The 18,968-nt window shown below is 46.9% G+C and overlaps 2 protein-coding genes across 3 annotated transcripts in view; one reads left to right on the forward strand and one right to left on the reverse strand.

Moving 5' to 3' along the window:
* Window positions 1-6,978, reverse strand: part of Tsr1 (TSR1 ribosome maturation factor) — a 12,966-nt gene extending 5,988 nt beyond the window's left edge. The window contains exons 1-8 of the mRNA XM_038325038.1: window positions 6,824-6,978; window positions 6,555-6,658; window positions 5,432-5,651; window positions 5,197-5,331; window positions 4,278-4,702; window positions 2,746-2,905; window positions 2,225-2,382; window positions 50-240 (exon numbers count right to left, since the gene is read on the reverse strand). Coding sequence (XP_038180966.1) covers window positions 50-240; window positions 2,225-2,382; window positions 2,746-2,905; window positions 4,278-4,702; window positions 5,197-5,331; window positions 5,432-5,651; window positions 6,555-6,658; window positions 6,824-6,920 — 1,490 coding nt within the window. The 5' untranslated portion in view covers window positions 6,921-6,978. The remainder of the gene's footprint in view (window positions 1-49; window positions 241-2,224; window positions 2,383-2,745; window positions 2,906-4,277; window positions 4,703-5,196; window positions 5,332-5,431; window positions 5,652-6,554; window positions 6,659-6,823) is intronic.
* A 1,148-nt stretch (window positions 6,979-8,126) lies between these two features.
* The window catches only part of Sgsm2 (small G protein signaling modulator 2), a 37,879-nt gene continuing 27,037 nt past the window's right edge, over window positions 8,127-18,968 (forward strand). For both annotated transcript variants that reach the window (XM_038326505.1, XM_038326506.2), the window contains exons 1-2: window positions 8,127-8,203; window positions 13,362-13,437. In XM_038326505.1, coding sequence (XP_038182433.1) covers window positions 8,147-8,203; window positions 13,362-13,437 — 133 coding nt within the window. In that variant the 5' untranslated portion in view covers window positions 8,127-8,146. The remainder of the gene's footprint in view (window positions 8,204-13,361; window positions 13,438-18,968) is intronic.

An 18,968-nucleotide genomic window follows, 5' to 3' on the forward strand; every position in this document is an offset into this window, starting at 1 on the left:
CTAAAAAAAGTTTTAAATAAAACTTGTCTGAAATGATTTGTTGACTAACCGAATTCTAGCAGCCACATCACGGGGAGTATCCATTTCATCCGGAAACATCTCTTCCATTCTCTCTTGTTTATATTTCTCCAACATTCTCTCCTCGGCCTCCTCATCTACTTTCTCGTCATACAGATCATCACGTACAGACTCCCCTAGAGTCATGGTTTCACATTCCTCTTCTTCCTCGCCACACTCATCCTGTAAAGTGGGGGATCATAAATATGCATTATGGAACACACTTGTAGTCTTAGCATTTAGGAAACTGAGGCAGGAGATTCACTGAGTTTGATGGCAGCTTGGGTGACATAGTAAGACTGTCTTCAAAAAACTAATAAACCGGGCTGGAGAGATAGCTCAGAGGTTAAGAGCACTGGCTGCTCTTCCGGAGGTCCTGAGTTCAATTCCCAGCAACCACATGGTGGCTCACAACCATCTGTACTGAGATCTGGCGCCCTCCTCTGGCATGCTGGCATACATGGAGGCAGAATGTTGTATACATAATAAATAAATAATTAAAAAAAAAAAAACAAAAAACTAATAAACCCCAAAAGGGCAGACAATGTAGCTCAACTGGTAGAGTGCTTTCCTAGCACACATAAAGCTCCTAGTTGGATCCCCAGCACAGCCTAAAGCTGGATAGATTTCACGTGCCTGTAATATCAAGACCCAGATTCAGGGATATCCTCAGCTACAGTTCTAGAGAAGCCTGAGATTCATTAAGACTATATCCCCCAGAAAACTAAAAATCATAGCACCAGCAAGGTAACTCAGTAAACAAAGTACTTGTTACCAAATGACCTCATTTCTATACCTGAGTTCTATACAGGGAACCCAAATGGTGGGAAGGGAGTAGTGGGAAGGGAGAAACAAATGACTCCAGTAAGGTGTTTCTGATTCCCTCCGTCCCCCACAAACAAAATCACTGGGTGCAGTAATAATACAGCACTTGGGGGGCAGAGAAAGGTGGATTGTACCGGCGAGTACCGGCGGTCGGAGGAATTAGGAAGTGACCAAGATAGTCCTTTTATAATAAATCAGTTTTAATAAAAGGGAACTTACAGAACCAAGGGTCCAGCGGAGCAGTAGGTGACGCGGGGAATAGCAAAAACGGGCTCCTCCCGGGGCCCGATGCTATTTAAGGGGTATCCTACCTCGCTGGGGCAGCCACGCCCCTGAACACAGGGATTGGGCCAGCTACCCCAACAGTGGATCACTGTAAGTTCAAGGTCAGCCTGCTCTACATAGTTTCTAGAACAGAGCAAAACAGCGAAACTGTCTCAAACAACACCCCCCAAAGGCATACACCCTAAAAACAACGTGTGTATGTCTGTATCCTTGGGGGTGTGGCTCATCTGGTAAAATGCTTGCCTGGCATTTGTGAAACCCTGGGAATTGATTCCTAGCACTAGCACATAAAAAACTAAGGCACAGGATGCTATAGTATCTCTATAATCCAGGCGCTGGGGAGGTAGAGGCAGAAGATTAAGGAGTTCAAAATTATTATCTGCTACACGTTGACTTCAGGACTAATACAGGGGACCTTGTCTGGAGAAAAAAAGGGACATAACTATCCAATAATAAAATGGTATGAAGTCTTAAACAAAAACAAAATAGCAAGCAGGCAACCTAGCTCTAGGAAGATTAAGGTAGGATTGCTTGTGTTCAAGGTCAGTTATGGGCTAGTAAGACCACCTAAAAATTTTTTGCAGATATTTCAGCAGAAATCTATCCATCTTTACCCCAAAAGCAATTAAACAAATATTAATTTTCCTAGACACCTATCTGCAACTAATATAAATACAAAAATGTGCATTAGTGTGATATATAAATGAGTATACAGGCATGTATGTGGAAGTCTAAGGACAACTTTGTCTGTCCTCACCTTCCAACCTCGGGTCAGGATCTTTTGTTGTTTGTTACCTTTGCCTTGGTGTTCCTGAGATTCTATCTCTACACCCAATCTTGCCATAGGAATAGTTCACAGACTTGCACTACCACACCTGGCTTGACATGTGTTCTAGAGTTCAAACGGAAGTCCTAACACCTATGTGGCAAGCACTTTACCCAATGGGTCATTTCCCCAACCTCAAAATAAGAGCAAGTCATAAAAACATCCTTTCTGTAAGTACAGCCATATTTTTGTAGTTGTATGAATAGGTGACCGTATGAGCCATTTTCATACCTCAGACTCCTCTTCCATAAAACCTTCATGTTGTACATCATCATATTCATCACTTTCCCCACCACTTTCACCACCTTCATCCAAAATCCATTCAGCCTGGTAATTGGATGTTCCTCTGGGGACCTTCTTTACCACCCGGGAACGTTGCTTCAATAAGTCTGTAAAACCCAAACAATTAATTTATATTATTTATATACTATACTCCCTTTCTGTATTCTCACCTATGCAGACACTGCTACCAACATGAGAAAATAGCAGCCACATGAAAACAGACTACTTCTAAATTTAATTCGGCTGCCTCACAGTTAGCAACAAATAATATGCAGCGAAATAAACCCTGTAATGGATTTAATATCATTTATTAGTTAAAAAGACAAGCCTAGAGTGATTCTGAGAGAGGAAGCAGAGCTGTGTCCAGTGTTTGCTTGGTATAGTCATGTAGTATTTGAACTCCAATCACTTCCTTATCCAGCCCTATAAGCAAGCAGTGACCAAGAGTAAACATGTTTGCTACCACTGACCGTTTGCCTCCTCCAGTTCCTCCTCTGTGGGCCAGGTTTGCTCCCCTTCCATCGGATCTGGAGTAACCTCTGTCTGTAAAGTCTCCTGTTTATCAGGATCTGCCTTCATCAGAACTTTAAGGTCTTCTTCCATGTCAACTGCAGTATCTGTAGCACAAATCTAAAAACCAAAAGCAGGGAACTGCCTGTCAGACATTAACCACAAATTGAATAAAAAATTAAAACATACCAAATTTCCAAATGGTGATTTCCTAGTATTTCAACTCTGATCCCCAGCTTAACTCTTCGGATTGTTTCTAAAAGAAACTCTGACACTTTCCTACCTGCTTATTATACCCCCTTTCAATCAAACTGCTCTCTTCTGAATTCAAACAAACCCTTCATGGTGGCACACACCTTTTATCTCAATTGGCAGAGGCAGGCAACTCTCTGCAAAGTTTGAGGCCAGCCTGTTTTATACAGTAATTATGTTCCAGGCCAGTCTTTAAAAAAAAAAAAATACAAAGAAATCCTCTACTCTGTCACTATACCCAGGTTCATAGTCCCCAAGATATTTCTTAACCTCTGTGGAACTCAAGTCATTCATTCTTCCAAATACTTGGTTGACTCTGATCTCTCCTTGTGTACTCTCAATTTCCATAGCAGGTCTGCACCTTAACTATATGCTACTGTAATTTTTAAATTCACAAGTGTTAGTTTTTTTTCTCTAATTCAAATAAATTCTGAGAAGAGGCCACATCTGCCACGAAGGCAGAGTCAACTGTGCAGAATACCTAGGAAGTACTGGATAAACACAATTGATTAACACATGTCTAATTTATACTGCATTACATTTCAAACTAGCAGACTCCTCACTTGCCTAAGTGTGCAAACTAGCCTCTCTGGAAATTAAATTTTCCACCCTATGCCAACTTGCACACAAATATACATTCTAAAAAAAGAAAAAACAGAAGCCAGGCAGTGGTGACACATACCTTTGATCCCAGCACTTGGAAGGCAGAGACAGGTGGATCTCTATGAGTTCAAGGCCAGTATGGTCTACAGACCATTTTCCAGGGCAGCCAGAGATACACAAAGAAATCCTGACTTCAAAAACAAAAACAAAACAGTCCAGACTGCCAAACCACAAACCCAATGACCTGAGTCTAATCCTCTGGGCCCACAATGTAAGAGGAGAGATCCAAACCCTGGCAAGTTGTCTTCTGTCCTCCACATGAGTAATATGCTCTTTCTCCAGCATACAAAAATAATTCTTTAAAAAAAAAGGTAAAACTTGCTGGGGCGGGGGGGAGTGTGTGTGGCGGCGCACGTCTTTAATCCCAGCACCGGGGAGGCAGAGGCAAGCAGATCTCTGTGAGTCCGAGGCCAGCACGGTCTACAAGAGCTAGTTCCAGGACAGGCTCCAAAGCTACAGAGAAACCTTGTCTCGAAAAACCAAAAAATAAAATAAAACCAACAATCTTGGGCAAGGAATGTCGCCAAGTAGAAGAGTGCCTGCCAAGGCCTAGATCTGATTCCCTTATCAATCTTACCTCCATTGCCACAGTTGGTTTCTTCTGGGATTTAATCACTCTAGGATTTAAAGGAAAAGGGTCCACAGGTCCATCTATTTGATTCATTTGGAAATCACCATGTCCAACAATATGCAGCAAACTATTTACATTCAGAGTCCTCCCACGAATATAGCCTGAGATTTTCAAGGTGCCCACTAAGTTACTCTCCTCACTAGGCACGAAATCAGCAACATGGGCAAACAAGTAAGCTCGCCGATCTCGAAAAGCAAGATGCCGCTGCTTTTGGTTAGCCAACTGTCTAAGCAGTAGTCCTGCCTCCTGTTGGGTGTCCAGCAACAGGAGCTTGTCATCAGGAAAGCGTTTCTCCACTGTTCTACTTAGCTTTTTTCTGGCATCTACTTGTTTCTTTGGTGGGAGGCCAGAAAGCCCCTGGACAGCTAGTGCTGGAAGGAGAGGAAGAAAGAGCTTAGTGACTTACTGTTTCACCATGGGAAAATTCATTTCCAGATCACAACAACATCCCAACCAACAACCACTGGGAGCTCAACACCTAGCTAACACCAATGAAATGTCACAATTAAGTCCATCTTTCTGTTCTTTCCCCAGGCAGCACAATGATAAAAATTCTCTTTAAGCCAGGCAGTGTTGGTACAAGCCTCTAATAGAATTACTGGGGAGGCAGAAGCAGGTAGATCTGAGCTAAGCCTGCCTGGTCTACAAAGAGAGTTCCAGGGCTGTTGTTACACAGAGAGAAAAGTAATTGAAAAAAATAATGTTTAATTTGGACACACATTCCACAAAAGAAGACTACAACCCATTGGTCGCACTACTAAATCAAATGCCAAACACTGTGCACAGAAGATCAGAGTTGCACACACACACAAAAAAAAGCTAATTAACTTTCTTTGCTGGTCTCCCAACACTCCGACACACTTACTATAGGTGGGAAGGCCCTGAGCAAAGAGGCAAGACAGACAGTAATCCCCAGAGCTGTCCCAGCCTTCTAGTGGATCCAGGAGGAACAGGATGGTATCAGCAACTTTAGCCATGTCTAATACAGTATGCAGATCCCCTGAGAACAGCAGATACGGTAAGAAGAGGTAGTTAGCACATTATACTTAAGAAATAGAACTACTTATACATAATGACAGAAAAATATTGGATACTCTAACCTGGCCTTGCATATGTGAAAAACCACCGATGTTTCAAAACAGGGCTTAGAAGCATAAAGCTATGGGTGCTTCCCCATTCATTCAAGTACACTGTTCCCAAGTCTTCATTCTGAAGCAGTCTAAATGCCTCTGGAAGGGAAATCCTGCTGTGCAGAGGCACCACGAGCACTTGATGAGGAGGTCCATCCTTGCTGCCCAGCTGCCTCTTCTCTGCCAGAACCTAGCAACACAAAGGTTCAGAAACTTTACCAATCATTTGGTTCCCTATGACATCTTCAAAAACAAAGATGCTGCCACACCAAAGCACAACTCCCCAACCTCTTCGCTGGTTTGTAAAAGTAGCAAGGGAACTTTAACGTAAAACATTAGAAAAGATCAGAATATGGTGTGATGGCCCAGGCCTTCTAACTGAGCACTCAGGAGGCAAGAGCAGGGGGATCTCTGTGAGTTGGGGGCCGGTCAACATACTTAAGAGAGTTCTAGGCCAGCTAGGGCTACAGAGTGAGACCATTTGTTAAAGAAAACATAGCCTAGCAGTGTTGGTGCACGCCTTTTATCCCAGCACTCTGGAGGCAGAGGCAAGTGGATCTTTCGGGAAAAACAAAGCAAAAAAACCTAATAATCAGACTACCCTAAAAAAAAAACCAGCAAACAAAAATCCCCAGCCAAATAAATATCCAAGGATCAAGCAATATCAATCTCTCTATCTCTCTCTCTCTCTCTCTCTCTCTCTCTCTCTCTCTCTCTCTCTCTCTCTATATATATATATATATATATATATTTATGGACAGGGTTTCTCTGTAGCTTTGTAGCCTGTCCTGGAACTAGTTCTTGTAGACCAGGCTGGCCTCGAATTCAGAGAGATCCGCCTGTTTCTGCCTCCCAACTGCTGGGACTAAAGGCATGTGCCACTACTACTCAAGCAATCTCTTACTAAAAGCCACGTGTGTATGCTTTGTCAAGGAGTTTGGCAGGGCCTCGGACTAAAAAGAACATGGCCCGAACGTACCCTGCGTTTATTCTCCACTTTCAGCTCAGTTCCGGCCACATTTTCTAGTTTGAGGTATTACCCATCGAAAACCATTCAGAAGCCGCACCATTTCCCAACCCCCACTCCTCTCACCGCCTCCCTTTTCTGCTTTCGGAGTTGGCTGGCGCGATGCCTCTGGTCTACTCGGCTGGGCTGCTTTTTCAGCTTCTTGGACAAGATTTTTGGTCCTACACGGCCTGGAAAGCAGATCAGAAGTGACTGCTCCGCTCCGCACCATTGATTAACGAGCAGGAACCTTTCTGCGCTCCTTAGAAAGAGCCTTTGGCAAGGGTCCCAAGTCTAGTCTTGGAGTGGGCACGGCTATCGGCTAAGCAGCCCTTCTTCCTCCTCTGTCCACTCACCTTTACTGTCCCGTTGTGCAGACGCACCGCCGTGGTGCCGCCAGCCTTTATGAGGTTTATTCTGGTGCTTCAGCGGACCCGAGCGGTGAGCCGCCATTCTGGGGCCCACGCGCACCGAGTAAGCGCTACTTCCGGCAGGACCCGCGCGTTTCCGGCCCCGGGGGCAGACCTCAGAGTTGGCCGGACTCCCGCGCCTTCTCGCGAGGTTTGTTCCGCTAGCCTGTGAGCGCTGGGTGACTGAGTCCCCGAAACTACGGCGTGGCAACTTTTCCCACGCTGCAATCCGCTGATGAGCTGAAAGACGCCGGACGCAGACTCCCGGCTCCGGCTCTTGATACAGGGGACCTGTATTGCGACCATCTTTCAATTTTTTCACGCTAAAGTTGCATCACATGGAAGAAAGAAATAAAGGCGTCCTGTCACGTATATTTTGCACACTGATCTCTTCGGTCCCACTGATTTTTATAAAGGGATAAAGTGTCACTGAGTAACCTTTTCTTTCCTCTATTACTCTAATTTCCCAAGCGAATCACTTAGAAGGGTTTCGTCTCACCCTCGCCTGCTCCATTCCAGCTTGTCTCTTACTCCAACTCCTGTCCCCCTCTTTCCACAAATCTGCAAGATGAGCCAAACGGGACGTGAAGACCCTGAGGGAGGGTGAGGGCTTCCTCCTGTGCTCGGGGTCTTCGTAGCTCGCGGCTGGGTTCTTGCTTTTCTCCCATAAGCTTTGCAACTAAGAGCGACTGACAGAGCACGGAATTCGGAGGGGTGGTGGGACCAGATTCGAACCCCGGAGACGCAGGGCCGGGAATTCCGGCCTCCTAGGTCCTCTCCGAGTGGCCAGAAGTCGGGAGCGGTTCGCTGAGGTTGCGGCCAGCCCAGGCACAAGCACCTTTCCAGAAGTCCGCCGGCTCCGCAGCGTCTGGAGAGGAGCTGGCTCCCAGCGCTCACAATGCGGGTTCGCGCCCTCGGGGCGGGAGCCTGCCCGTCGCCATGACAACCGTCCCTGCGGCGCGCGCCCGGGCCCGACGCCCCCAGGCGTCCGCACCCGCCCTGACCCCCCCCCCCCCCGTCACGGCGCACACACCCCCTCCCTGCCGGCTGTGGGAAGGGGCCGGGCCTGCTGCCTGACGTCTGCGGGGCTCGGAAGATGGCTGCGGAGCTGAGCACCGGGCAGTGGCTGCGGCGGCGGCAGGCGGGGAGCGCGGCTGGCGGGGGCTCCGCCTCACGCGTGGGGCGCTGAGCCGGGAGGCGCGGAGGCGGCGAGGGCACGCGGGGGATCGGGGGGCCGCTGGGTGCCGCCTGCCCGCCACCTGCCGCACCATGGGCAGCGCCGAGGATGCAGTCAAAGAAAAGCTGCTTTGGAACGTGAAAAAGGAGGTAGGGTCGGGGACCAGGACTCGGGGGTTCGCGCCCCTCCTGCGGTGCCCCAGGAGCGGAGGGTCACGGTTTCCACGCGCGCGGCCGCCTGCGCACCGGGCGGGGGCGGGGTCCTGTGCGGGCTGTGCCTTCCGCCCCTCTCGCCCGGGGCAGCGCCCTCGTCCAGGGTCAAGCAGGCGCCCTGGGGCTTGTTCGCCTCGGCGGTCCTCTTGCTCCCGCCCTGTGACGGCAGCAGCGCGGGGGGGTGAGGGAGGACCGCGGTCGGGGGAGGGGTGGCGGCGATTGCGGGAGAACCCGAGTTGCCCATTCATTGCCCGGACTGCTCGGGGAGGGGGCGGGGTCCCCGAGGGACTTCGGCGGCTTCGCAGCCGAGATCTAGGGGCTTTGCTCCCTGGTAGCCTACACCGCCCTCGTGCTTGCAAACGAGTCGTGGCTGGCTGAGGGTTCGCCGCACACCTCACTGCTTCTCCCTCCACGCCCACCTCCTTACCCAGGAACCCGGGTATTTTTAAGAATGGTTAAGTCTCAGATTGTTTTTTCTCTTTTGAGGGAAATCCTTCAGAAACAAGAATCTCTCTACTAATCCCCTTTACCTTGACCCTGCTTAAAGCTCATTTCAACTTCGGGGGTGGGGGAGGAGGGTTGCCCATATGAATGACTCACCAGCTTGTGAGAGAGCCTGCAGTGTAGATGAAATGAATGAGGCCTCCTTCCTCAGCCTGCCTCTGGAGCTAGGTCTGCCAGGTGTGAGCTGCACGAGGGGAAGAAACCTGTCTGCTTGTTCACTATTTTGTATCCAGGGCCTGGCACACTTGTGGGCACTCTATTTGGTAAATATATCTGCTGATCTTGGAAATTGAGATCTGGTGGGAGTCTTCAATAGTTCAGTCTTAGTTTTTTGTGAACTTGGGTAAAGTTATTTAAACTCTTTCGAGTCTTGGTTTCCTCGTTGCTTTTTAAAATAGGATAACACTGTTTATCGCGAATATATGAATGCACCATACTGTTTCATTCACCCTTAGCGTTTCAGGATTTGAGAAGATTTTGGGCTCTCATTCTGCATTAACCATTATCTTGTGCAAGCAACTTCATTGTATTTTTGCTGCGAAGTGGCCAAGTAAGGGTTTTTTAGGCCAGGGCTTTTTAAAAATAGTCTTAGGCTCTGGCCTTGTCCCCAAAGAGAAATTTCAGTGATTATCCCCAGGAAGAAGGGAGTCTAAGACAGGGGGGTGGGGGGAGGCAGGTATATAGAACTAGAATTATTTGAGACCCAGATTTGAGAACTGATTAGGTATGTTGGAAAATGCTTTTGAGAACATGATTTTCTTCCCAGTGTTTCAAGAATGATTGATTGCTTTGAAAACAATGTGTGCTGCAAGAATGTATCTTCCTGGCAAAGTTTGCCCGGCTCTGAACTCCACGAATCTCCCCGGTTAGTGCTTGGTTTACAGAAAACCATACTCTTCCTCCTACAAGAAGAGACAGCTGAGAACTGTAGGCAAACTTGTTCTCACAGAGGACCACTGGACCAATGCTAAAAGTATCAGTTGGTCCTCCTAACCCAATATATGTCCCTCCAGTTGCTTCAGATAACTGTAGCTCTTTAGTTGTTCAGTTCCTGCAAAGACCACCCTGGGAAGTAATCGAGGAAACTTGTAACAACTTGGAATCCAAGAATCATCCAATCTGATCCTCATTTACCTAACCACTAACCATGAGCAGTTCCAGCAGGAATGAACCTCCGGGTCCTTCTTCCTCCTTAGGCCTTAGGTGTTTTGTCACCCTCCATATAATACTGTGCATGTTAAGAGAGGACCTTGGCCTGGCATGGTGGTGTATACCTTTAATCCCGGCACTCAGGGCAGATGGAACTCTATGATACCCAGGCCCAGTCAGGGCTACACAGTGAGAGCCTATCTCAAAATAAATAATAAGTAAATAAATAAAACAAACGAAACCCTTTGGGAGCCAGGGCACCATCAGAATGCTGCATCCTGTCCAAAGGGTGACAGGCAGGGACTAATGCTGAACATGGGAGCATATTTGCCTAAGACTCCAGCACTCATGGAGGCGCAGCAGAAGAACTGCAGGAAGTTTGAGTCAAGGCTAGGCTATTTAGTGAGTTTGAGGCCAGTCTGGGCTACATAATGAGACCTTGTCTCAGAAAAATAGAGTTGGAGAGCCTCCTCTGTGGTTAAGAGCACTGTCTGTTCTTCCGAGTTTGAGCCTCAGAAGTAGCATGGGAGCTCCAGTTCCAGGGGAACTGATGTCCTTTTCTAGCCCCTGAAGGTACCACATAAACATGGTGCACAGACATACATGCTGGCAGAATACCCATACACAAAAAGTTAAATAAGTCATTTAAAAGATAAGGACTGTCTCTGCCATGACTTACTTTTCCTGTGCGTTTATATTTTTTTATATCTTCTCTATACTGTGGTTGAGGGAACCCATCTCTGATTCCCAGTGGTGGCTCTCTGTCTCCTGGCAGATTCCCCATGGAATCTGGCGTAAGTGCAACTAGAACCTCATGCTGATGATGGGAGTGTAAATTGCTACAGCCACTTTGGAGAACGTTTTGGCAGTATCTGATAAAGCAGAATATATGTATCCAAAATTCCTTGCCTAGAAATATAAATTTTAAATAGCCAGCACATATGTTCACCAGAAGATATGTCCAGGTGTTCATATGATTCATAACAACTCCAAGCTGGAAAATACCCAAATGCCAGTCAACTGTGGTATTTTCGCACAATTGGAAGTGAACAATCTACAGCAGTACATGACAGAAACAAATCTCACAATCGTTCACTCAAGCAAAAGAAGCAGATCACAAAACACTACATTCTGTTATTTTGTTATTATTTTTTTCTTTTTAGTATAAAACTTGCAAAACTAACATATGAACTCAGAGATTGGGCCTGGTGTCACAGCCCTGTAATCCCAGCAGGGCAAAGGCAGTGGGAATAAAAATTCAAAGCATGCATGGGTTACAAGAGTAAATTCCAGGCTAGCTTAGGGAATTTAGTAAGATCCTGTCTCAAAAAAGAAGAGGTTTGCCAGGCGATGGTGGCGGACGCCTTTAATCCCAGCACTCGGGAGGCAGAGGCAGGTGGATCTCTGTGAGTTCAAGACCAGCCTGGTCTACAGAGCTAGTTCCAGGACAGGCTCCAAAGCCACAGAGAAACCCTGTCTCGAAAATAAAAAAAAAAAAGAGGTTTGAGGCTGGGCTAGGTGGCTCATGCCTTCATCCCAGCACAAAGAGGCAGAAGCAGGCAGATCTCTGTGAGTTCAAGGCTAGCCTTGTCTATATAGTGAGTTCCTGGCCAGCCAGGGGCTACATTGTAAAATCCTGTCTCCAAACAACAGTAGCTCGGTTCTACTGCTTACCCAGCATGCACAAGGCCCTGGGTTCAGTTACCCCACCACACACACACAAAGAATAATAATTAAAATTTAAAATAAAGCTAGCTGGTGGTGGCACATGCCTTTAGTTGTAGCACTTGAGAAGTAGAGGCAAGTGGATTTCTGTGAGTTCAAGGCTAGCCTGGTGTAGCCAAGGCTACACAAAAGAAATGCTGTCTCAAAAAACAAAATAATAATAATAATAAGGAAATAAAAAAAGAGGAAAAGAAAAAAAGATAGTGGGTATTTGAGTATTCCTAGGAGAAGGTGGTGACTGGGGTGGGGGGTGATAAAACAAGATGCTCCGCACTTAGGTTATACTTCGTTTCTTTTGTTGCTTAAGACAAGGTATCCTAGCCCAGACTAGCCTTGGAGTTACTGTGTAGCTCAGGTTGACCTTGGCATTGAACCCTTCTTTCAACTTTACTCCCTATGCATGTGTGTGTGTGTGTGTGTGTGTGTGTGTGTATGTGTGTGTGTGTATGGGTACACACATGTCACAATGTGTGTGTGTGTTGCACATGGTGTGTGTGTGTTGCACACATGATATGTTTGTGAGTATGGGTACATGCATGCCACAGTGCGTGTGTATTTGTTTTGCACATGATGTGTGTGTGTGAGTACGGGTACACGCATGCCACAGTGTACTTGTGTGGGTCAGAGAACAATTTGTAGAGTCTATTCTCACTTTCCACTTTTACATGGATTCTGGGACCGGAACTCAGGCCTTCCTGAGGCTTGCTCAGGAAGAACTTTTACCTGATCAGTCATCTAGCCAGCCTGGACCTTGAACTCTTGATCCTCTTGTCTTCATCTCCCAACTATTGGGATTTCAGGCATGTGCCACCCCATCTGGCACTTGTTCTGTTTCCTACTCTAAAAGTGTAAGAACTCCCCAGCCTATGAGATTATCATATAAGCTTTTTTATGTTTAATGAATAATAATAAACAATAAGAACACCTTTTATGGTCCTAGAGATTAAACCCGGAGAACTTGAATGACAAGCAAGCGTTACCATAGAGCTACATCCCCATCCTATAAGTGCCTTTTGGGGGTTGGGAGTTGAGACAAGGGCTCATGCTGTAGCTCAGGATAGCTTCAGATTAGCCCAGGTTAGCTTCAAACTCAAACCCTAAAGCATCAGAGTTTTAGAACCTAGCTAGAATGAATGAGAGTTGATGAACCATTGATGGACCTACTCCTGACCTCAGAAAAGGGGGGGGGGTAAGTTGTTCATCTGCAGTCTGTATGGCTACTTAGTAGGCAGTGTGTCTTCCTAGAAGCCCTTCTCCAGCTCAGTGTGGATGAGCAAATAGTCTCCCATCCTTGTTTTCTAGGTAGGAGGACCCTTGTGTCCTCCACACTGATTGCTTTTGATATCTTGGGGCAGGCAGGCTATTAACAGGAACATTTGTCTCCACCCTTCCCATCTTTGTCACCTCTGCAAATACCTCAAAACCCAGACCACAAGGTCACAATCAAGCTATTTACCTTCCTAGAAACTTGTTTTGTTGCTGATTTTTTTTCCTTTTTGGTGCTAAGAATTGAATCTGGAACCTTGTCTGTCCAAAACAGGCTTAGCCACTGAGACATACCATCAAACCCCAGGAGTCCTTTGCTAAGGAGGAAAATTAAAAATAATAATACTAGCCTGAAGGTGTAGTTCAGGGATAGAGTGTTTGCCCTGGGTTTACTCAGTAGCCTGGCAAAAATAAATACATTAAAGTAATGAAGATGCCCATTTATTCGCAGGTGAAGCAAATCATGGAGGAGGCTGTCACCAGGAAGTTTGTGCATGAAGATAGCAGCCACATCATCGCTCTGTGTGGTGAGTCAACACTTTACAGTGGTGGGTTCAAGGCCCAGCACTGAGCATGTGGTCCTGGGACCTGGGAAAGATGAGTCCTCTGGTTTAGTAACTCTCAAATATGAGTGTGAGTCCCAATCATCCCAAACACTTCTGAAGTCTGTTTCAGCTCCATCCCAGACCTAGTGAATCAGAGCCTTCAGGTTACAAAAAAACTGTATATTTTAGTACCCTATGACAATAGTTCCCAAATTTTAGTCACACCTGGGAGTGTGTTAAAATATTCACAACCAAGCCAGGTGGCGGAGACAGGCGGATCTCTGTGAGTTCAAGGCCAGCCTGGTCTACAGAGAGAGTTCCAGGACAGACTCCAAAGCTACAGAAAGACCCTGTCTTGAAAAACCAAAACAAACAAACAAAAACAACAAAACCAACATAATCCTGGCTGTTCTTCCAGAGGACCCAGGTTTGATTCCCTGCATCTGCGTGGTACCTCTCAACTGTCCCCAACATCACCCCCAGGGGATCTAACACCATCTTCTAGCCTCCTCTGGAACTGCATGCACATGGTACATAGACATATATGTAGGCAAAACACCCATACACATAAAATGAAATTTAATTTTTTTGAAAAGAGGTGAGGGACATAGCTGGGTGGTAGAGCATTTGCCTGGCACGCACAAGGCCCCAGATACAAGACTCAGCATCACAGATCAAAACATAGCTGGTCCCCACCAAGGCATTGCTGGTTCTAGTAGGTCTGGAGTGGCCAAAGACTGATGTTCACAGAGCAGGCTGAGGGACTGTCCAGGGACCACACTTTAAGATCCTTGTCCTTTGCTGGGCAGTGGTGAGGCACATCTTTAATCCCAACACTTGGGAGGCAGGGGCAGGCAGATCTCTGTGAGTTTGAGGCTAGCCTGGTTTACAAGAGCTAGTTCCAGGAAGGCCCCAAAGCTACAGAGAAACCCTATCTTGAAAAACAACAACAACAAAAAAAAAAACCAAAAAAAAAAAGATCCTTGCCCTGCATGCCTTGGTGTTTGGAACCCCCTATATTATCCCTTTCCACTCTGAGGAAGATTAGTGCTTTGGAGATGTTTTTATGTGCTTTTTAGCTGCCACATTTTTTCTGGTTGCTCCATTGTCCTAATTCCCTATGCACTTGTTAGAGTCAAAAGAGCATGAACATAGGCAAGGAGGAGCAGCCAGAGCTTCTGGCTGTAGAACGGAGTTGCATGGTAGGGAGGCATCTGTAACGTGAAACATATTTCCCTTCGTATGAAAAAGCTTATATCTGCACAGAGTTTTCTTTGATTTCCAGAAATTTGGCCATCCTCTAACACCTCCTAAAGGAGGGGAGGGTACCAGAGCCTAGCATGTTTTAGCTCATACTCAGAAGAGATGCCTTATTTTTTTTATTATTGTTATTGTTGTCATTACATCATATTTACTCCATGTGGTCTGTGCATGTACATGTGTGCACTGCGGCACACCTGTGGAGTTCAGAGGGTAGTTGCTGGGAGTCTGATCTCTTTCCACTGTGTGGGTCCTAGGCTTAGCCTCAAACACCTCTGAGCCTTCTTCCTGCCCCTGCTTTTGGCCGCAGTGAGACAGGGCTGACCTTCCCATAGTGCAGCAACACTCCAGAAAATACTGTCTAAGAGCAAGATAGACAGTCTCTGCCCCAGGACCATACATTCTGCTGAGAGATATACAGAAAGGAAAAAATGTGTGAAAAGATATGATAGTATGTAACGACAAGATCTATGGAGAAGAATAAACTAGATACAGAGGGTGACTGGGAAAGGTGGTCAGTGAGCAGAGGCGGTGACTCAGGGCTGTGAAAACCACTGCTCCAATACTAAAGCCATCATAGACAAGCGGTTCTCTCTCCCTCTTCCGCTCTTCCCTCTTTCCCCTCCCTTCCTCTGTCTATCCTTGGCTAACCTTAAACACACTGAGTCTCTTGACCTTGCCACCTCAGCCTCTCAATTACTAGTGCCGTAAGCATGCGCTGCCCTGCCAGGCCCATCTTGGACTAGTTCTCCCTTCCAGTAAGCTCCTTTAAAACTAGAGCAGTGGTCTCCACCTCAAATCTTCGTGGAGACTGAGTTTATGTCTGTTAACGAATTAGAGTTGCAAGAGCAGAAAAATGGGTTTTCTTCTCTTTTGAGTGTCAAGGCTAGGTCTAAATTTGCTGCTGCTTCATCATAGAACCCAAGACCTGGGAAAAGAAAAAGAAGAAGCTCTCCAGTGTCAGGATTATTAGCCTAGAAGCATATTAGAATTCTGGCTTAGTGCTAGGCTTTGTTAATGCACACAGTGTAGAAAGCTAATGCAGAGTGAGAACAGCTTGTGCATGAGTGCCCCGTGTGGGTAGTCGGGGAGAATGAAGGAAAGAGGGCTGGAGGGAGGCCAGCGCAGAAAAGTGCTAAGTACCCCACATTCAGCTGTTGAGGTGAGAAGTACCTGCCAGCTCTCTTGCAGCTGGCCTGGGGTTCCCAGCCCCCTGGGAGCTCTGGGCCTCCTGTCTAAGGCTCTGAGCTCTTTCATCAGGCCAGAAGATCACACTCCAGGAGAATAGTTTTTGCTTTGAACCATTTTTGATTATTGTAGTAGACAAAGCCTTCAGGTTTCCAGGGTTTTAAACCGAGTCCAGGAGGAGGGGCATGTTCTGCTTTTCTTCCAAGACTCCCAAGAGTCACTGTTGCAAACATAAAGGCCACAGGATCAGACAAAAAGTTTGCAAGTGAAGCCACCCAGATTGCGAGGCAGCAGGCAGTGTCAGGGACTGAAGTGACCCAGGTGGCACTTAGGGCACTTTCTCCACATGAAGAGTGTCAGCCCCGACTGAGTTGCCAGAGGAATTCAGGCCCAGGCTTCTCATGGCCTCATGTGGGATCTTGTGTGCGTTGGTGAGTATGTTAGCATGTTTGTGGTGTGTGTGGTTGTTTGTATGTGTGGAGGTCAGAGGTCAACCTCAGATGTTGTCCTCAGGATATCTACCTTCTTTGTGGGGTCAGGGTCTCTTCCCTGATAAAGCTAGGTTGGTTGGCCAGCAGTCCCTAGATGGAACCAACTCCTTCCTCTCTTGGGGTGTGTGTGTGTGTGTGTGTGTGTGTGTTTGTATTTGTGCATTCATGCATGCATATGTGTGAGGGGTTTGTTGTTGCTCTTATTTTTGAGATAGGCCTAGCTATGTAGGCCTAACTGGCCTGAAACTCACAATGTCATAATGAAGACCAAGCTGGCCTCAAACTCTGAAGGGTTCTCTTCCTGCCTCTACCTCCCAAGTGCTGGGACGAAAGGCATGGACCACCACACCCATCTCACTTAGTGACTGTTTACGAAACTCAAGACAGTAGCTCAGACAACAGCTTTTAAATCAAATAATTCTGAGCTGGTCAGTAGTGGCGCACACCTTTAATCTCAGCACTCAGGAGGCAGAGGCAGGAGGATCTCTGTGAGTTCAAAGCCAGCCTGGTCTACAGAGCAAGTTTCAGGACAGCCAGGACTACACAAAGAAACCATGTCTGGGGCGGAGGGGTGGAGGAGTCTAAGTTCTGGATGAAAGATGGCTTAGCAGGCAAAACTGCTTATTGTCAAACCCTGTGACCTGAGTTTTATCCCCAGAACAACCCACATGGTAGAAAGAAAGAAATGACCTCCTGGGCCCCACATGGTAGAAAGTGAGTGCACTGTGTGTTCACACACAAACACACCCACTAAATAAGTGTTTTAAGACATTTTAAAGAAAAAAAATGAAAAAAGTTTGAGAGTTCAAGGTCACCGTCATTGATGCAGAGTTAGAGGCCAGCTCCAGGAGACCCCATTTAACAGGCTCACTGCCGGGCTGGAGCTCCGCGGTGAATACTTGCTCAGCATGCCTGAGATTCTGGGTCCAGGCTCTAGTTGAATCAGATTAATGCTGCGTATTTTTTTCTGTAGCTTTGTGAACATTCTTCCACCTCCCAGTCTCGACCCCCATGGACTGGTATATCCTGCCACCTCCTTCATGGTGGGAGGAAGGTGCTTTTAGCGTGAACTATAGACAGAGCCCTCTGAGTCAGCATTAAACAGCAAATTATCTCAAGGTATGCCCTTGAACCTTGCATCTGAAATAATAACACATGTGCCTGTGAATACTTATTCTCTTGCCATCGAGAGATTTAGGGTAATTGAGGCATCCACCCATGAAGTTATGTTTCTCTGAGCCTGACCTCCCCCTACAGTATCTTTCTACTTCCTCTGTTCTAGTTGGTTACTAGGATTGTGGGGCAAGGCCTCACTGCATATCCCTGGCTGGCCTGAAACTCACTATATAGACCAGGCTAACCTTGGATTCACAGAGACAGGGGATTGAACCCAGATACTGAGGCAGGCTAGACAAGCACCTACCACAGAGCTATACCCTCAGCCCTGTGGATTTTAACCTTACACGACTGAGAGAGGAGTCTGGCTTTGAAGAGTAGTTCTCAGACTCAGTGTATCTTCTCACACCATCACCAGCTGCTAGGTATTATGGGTGGGGCCTGGGCCAGCACTGTCTCCTCAGTCAGCTTTCTTGGGCCAACCTCAGGGTTGCTTGAGGCTGAAGCTAAGCTGTAATGGGAGGTGGGGGTAGAGCCTGGAACTGGGAATAACGTAGGGCTTTATTAACCAGCTCCCTGTTGCTAAGCAGCTTTCATTAGCCAGTTAGGTCTCCCCTGCAGTGAGCTTCTTCAGGGAATGGCAGAGAGATACTAATAAGCTGGGAGAGCAGCAGGTGCTGTAGGAGGTTGCATCCCACCTGGGAGATTGCAGCCAGAGCTATCTCTGCACAGTAAGTGACTCAGACTCCAGGCAGTTGCTAGCCTGGCTCTTTTCAGCAAAAGGAACTCCTTCCCTCCTACATCCAGTGATAGCTTATTCTCAGACTGTCTAACTTTTGCTTTCCATCCAGAAACGAACAAGTCAGGTAGCTTTTCAGCTGTGGTCAGATAGGAAGGCAGATGTCCAGAGCAACTGGTTTCCCTCCCCCTGTGCTAGGGCATAGCCAAGGACACCTACGCGGTTTGGTCCGTTGCTGTCTCTGGAGTCAGACAGACCAAGGTTTGCATGCTGGTTGTGTCTAACCCATAGTCAGTTACTCGGTTTCATCTCTGAGCCAACCTGCAGAAGGTAGATTTGAGCACTGGAATAGCTACTTGGGGCTAGAGGTGGGTGGTTAGCTCAGTGGTTAAACTCGAGATAAAAAAACAAAAAAAGAGCCATGCAGGTAACGCATGTAACATGGTGTCTAGGGGCACCTTATTCTTGAACCGTCTCTGGAAACCCTCCTCTTTCTGGCAACCTGGGACATCTAGACAGTTGAGGAAATCTGAAATCTGGGAACTCAGGGATTTGGGTCATATTAAGTACTCGTTATTAGGGCCAGACATTGTGATGCACACCTATGACCCTAGCACCCGGGTGGGGACAGTAGAAACAGGGACTGCTGCAAGTTCGAGGTCATCCCAGTCAACATAAGTTCTAGGCCAGCCAGGGTAACACTGGCTCCAAAAAGAAAG

Source organism: Arvicola amphibius, chromosome 4, assembly GCF_903992535.2.
Source record: "Arvicola amphibius chromosome 4, mArvAmp1.2, whole genome shotgun sequence".
Classification (NCBI taxonomy): Eukaryota; Metazoa; Chordata; class Mammalia; order Rodentia; family Cricetidae; genus Arvicola; species Arvicola amphibius.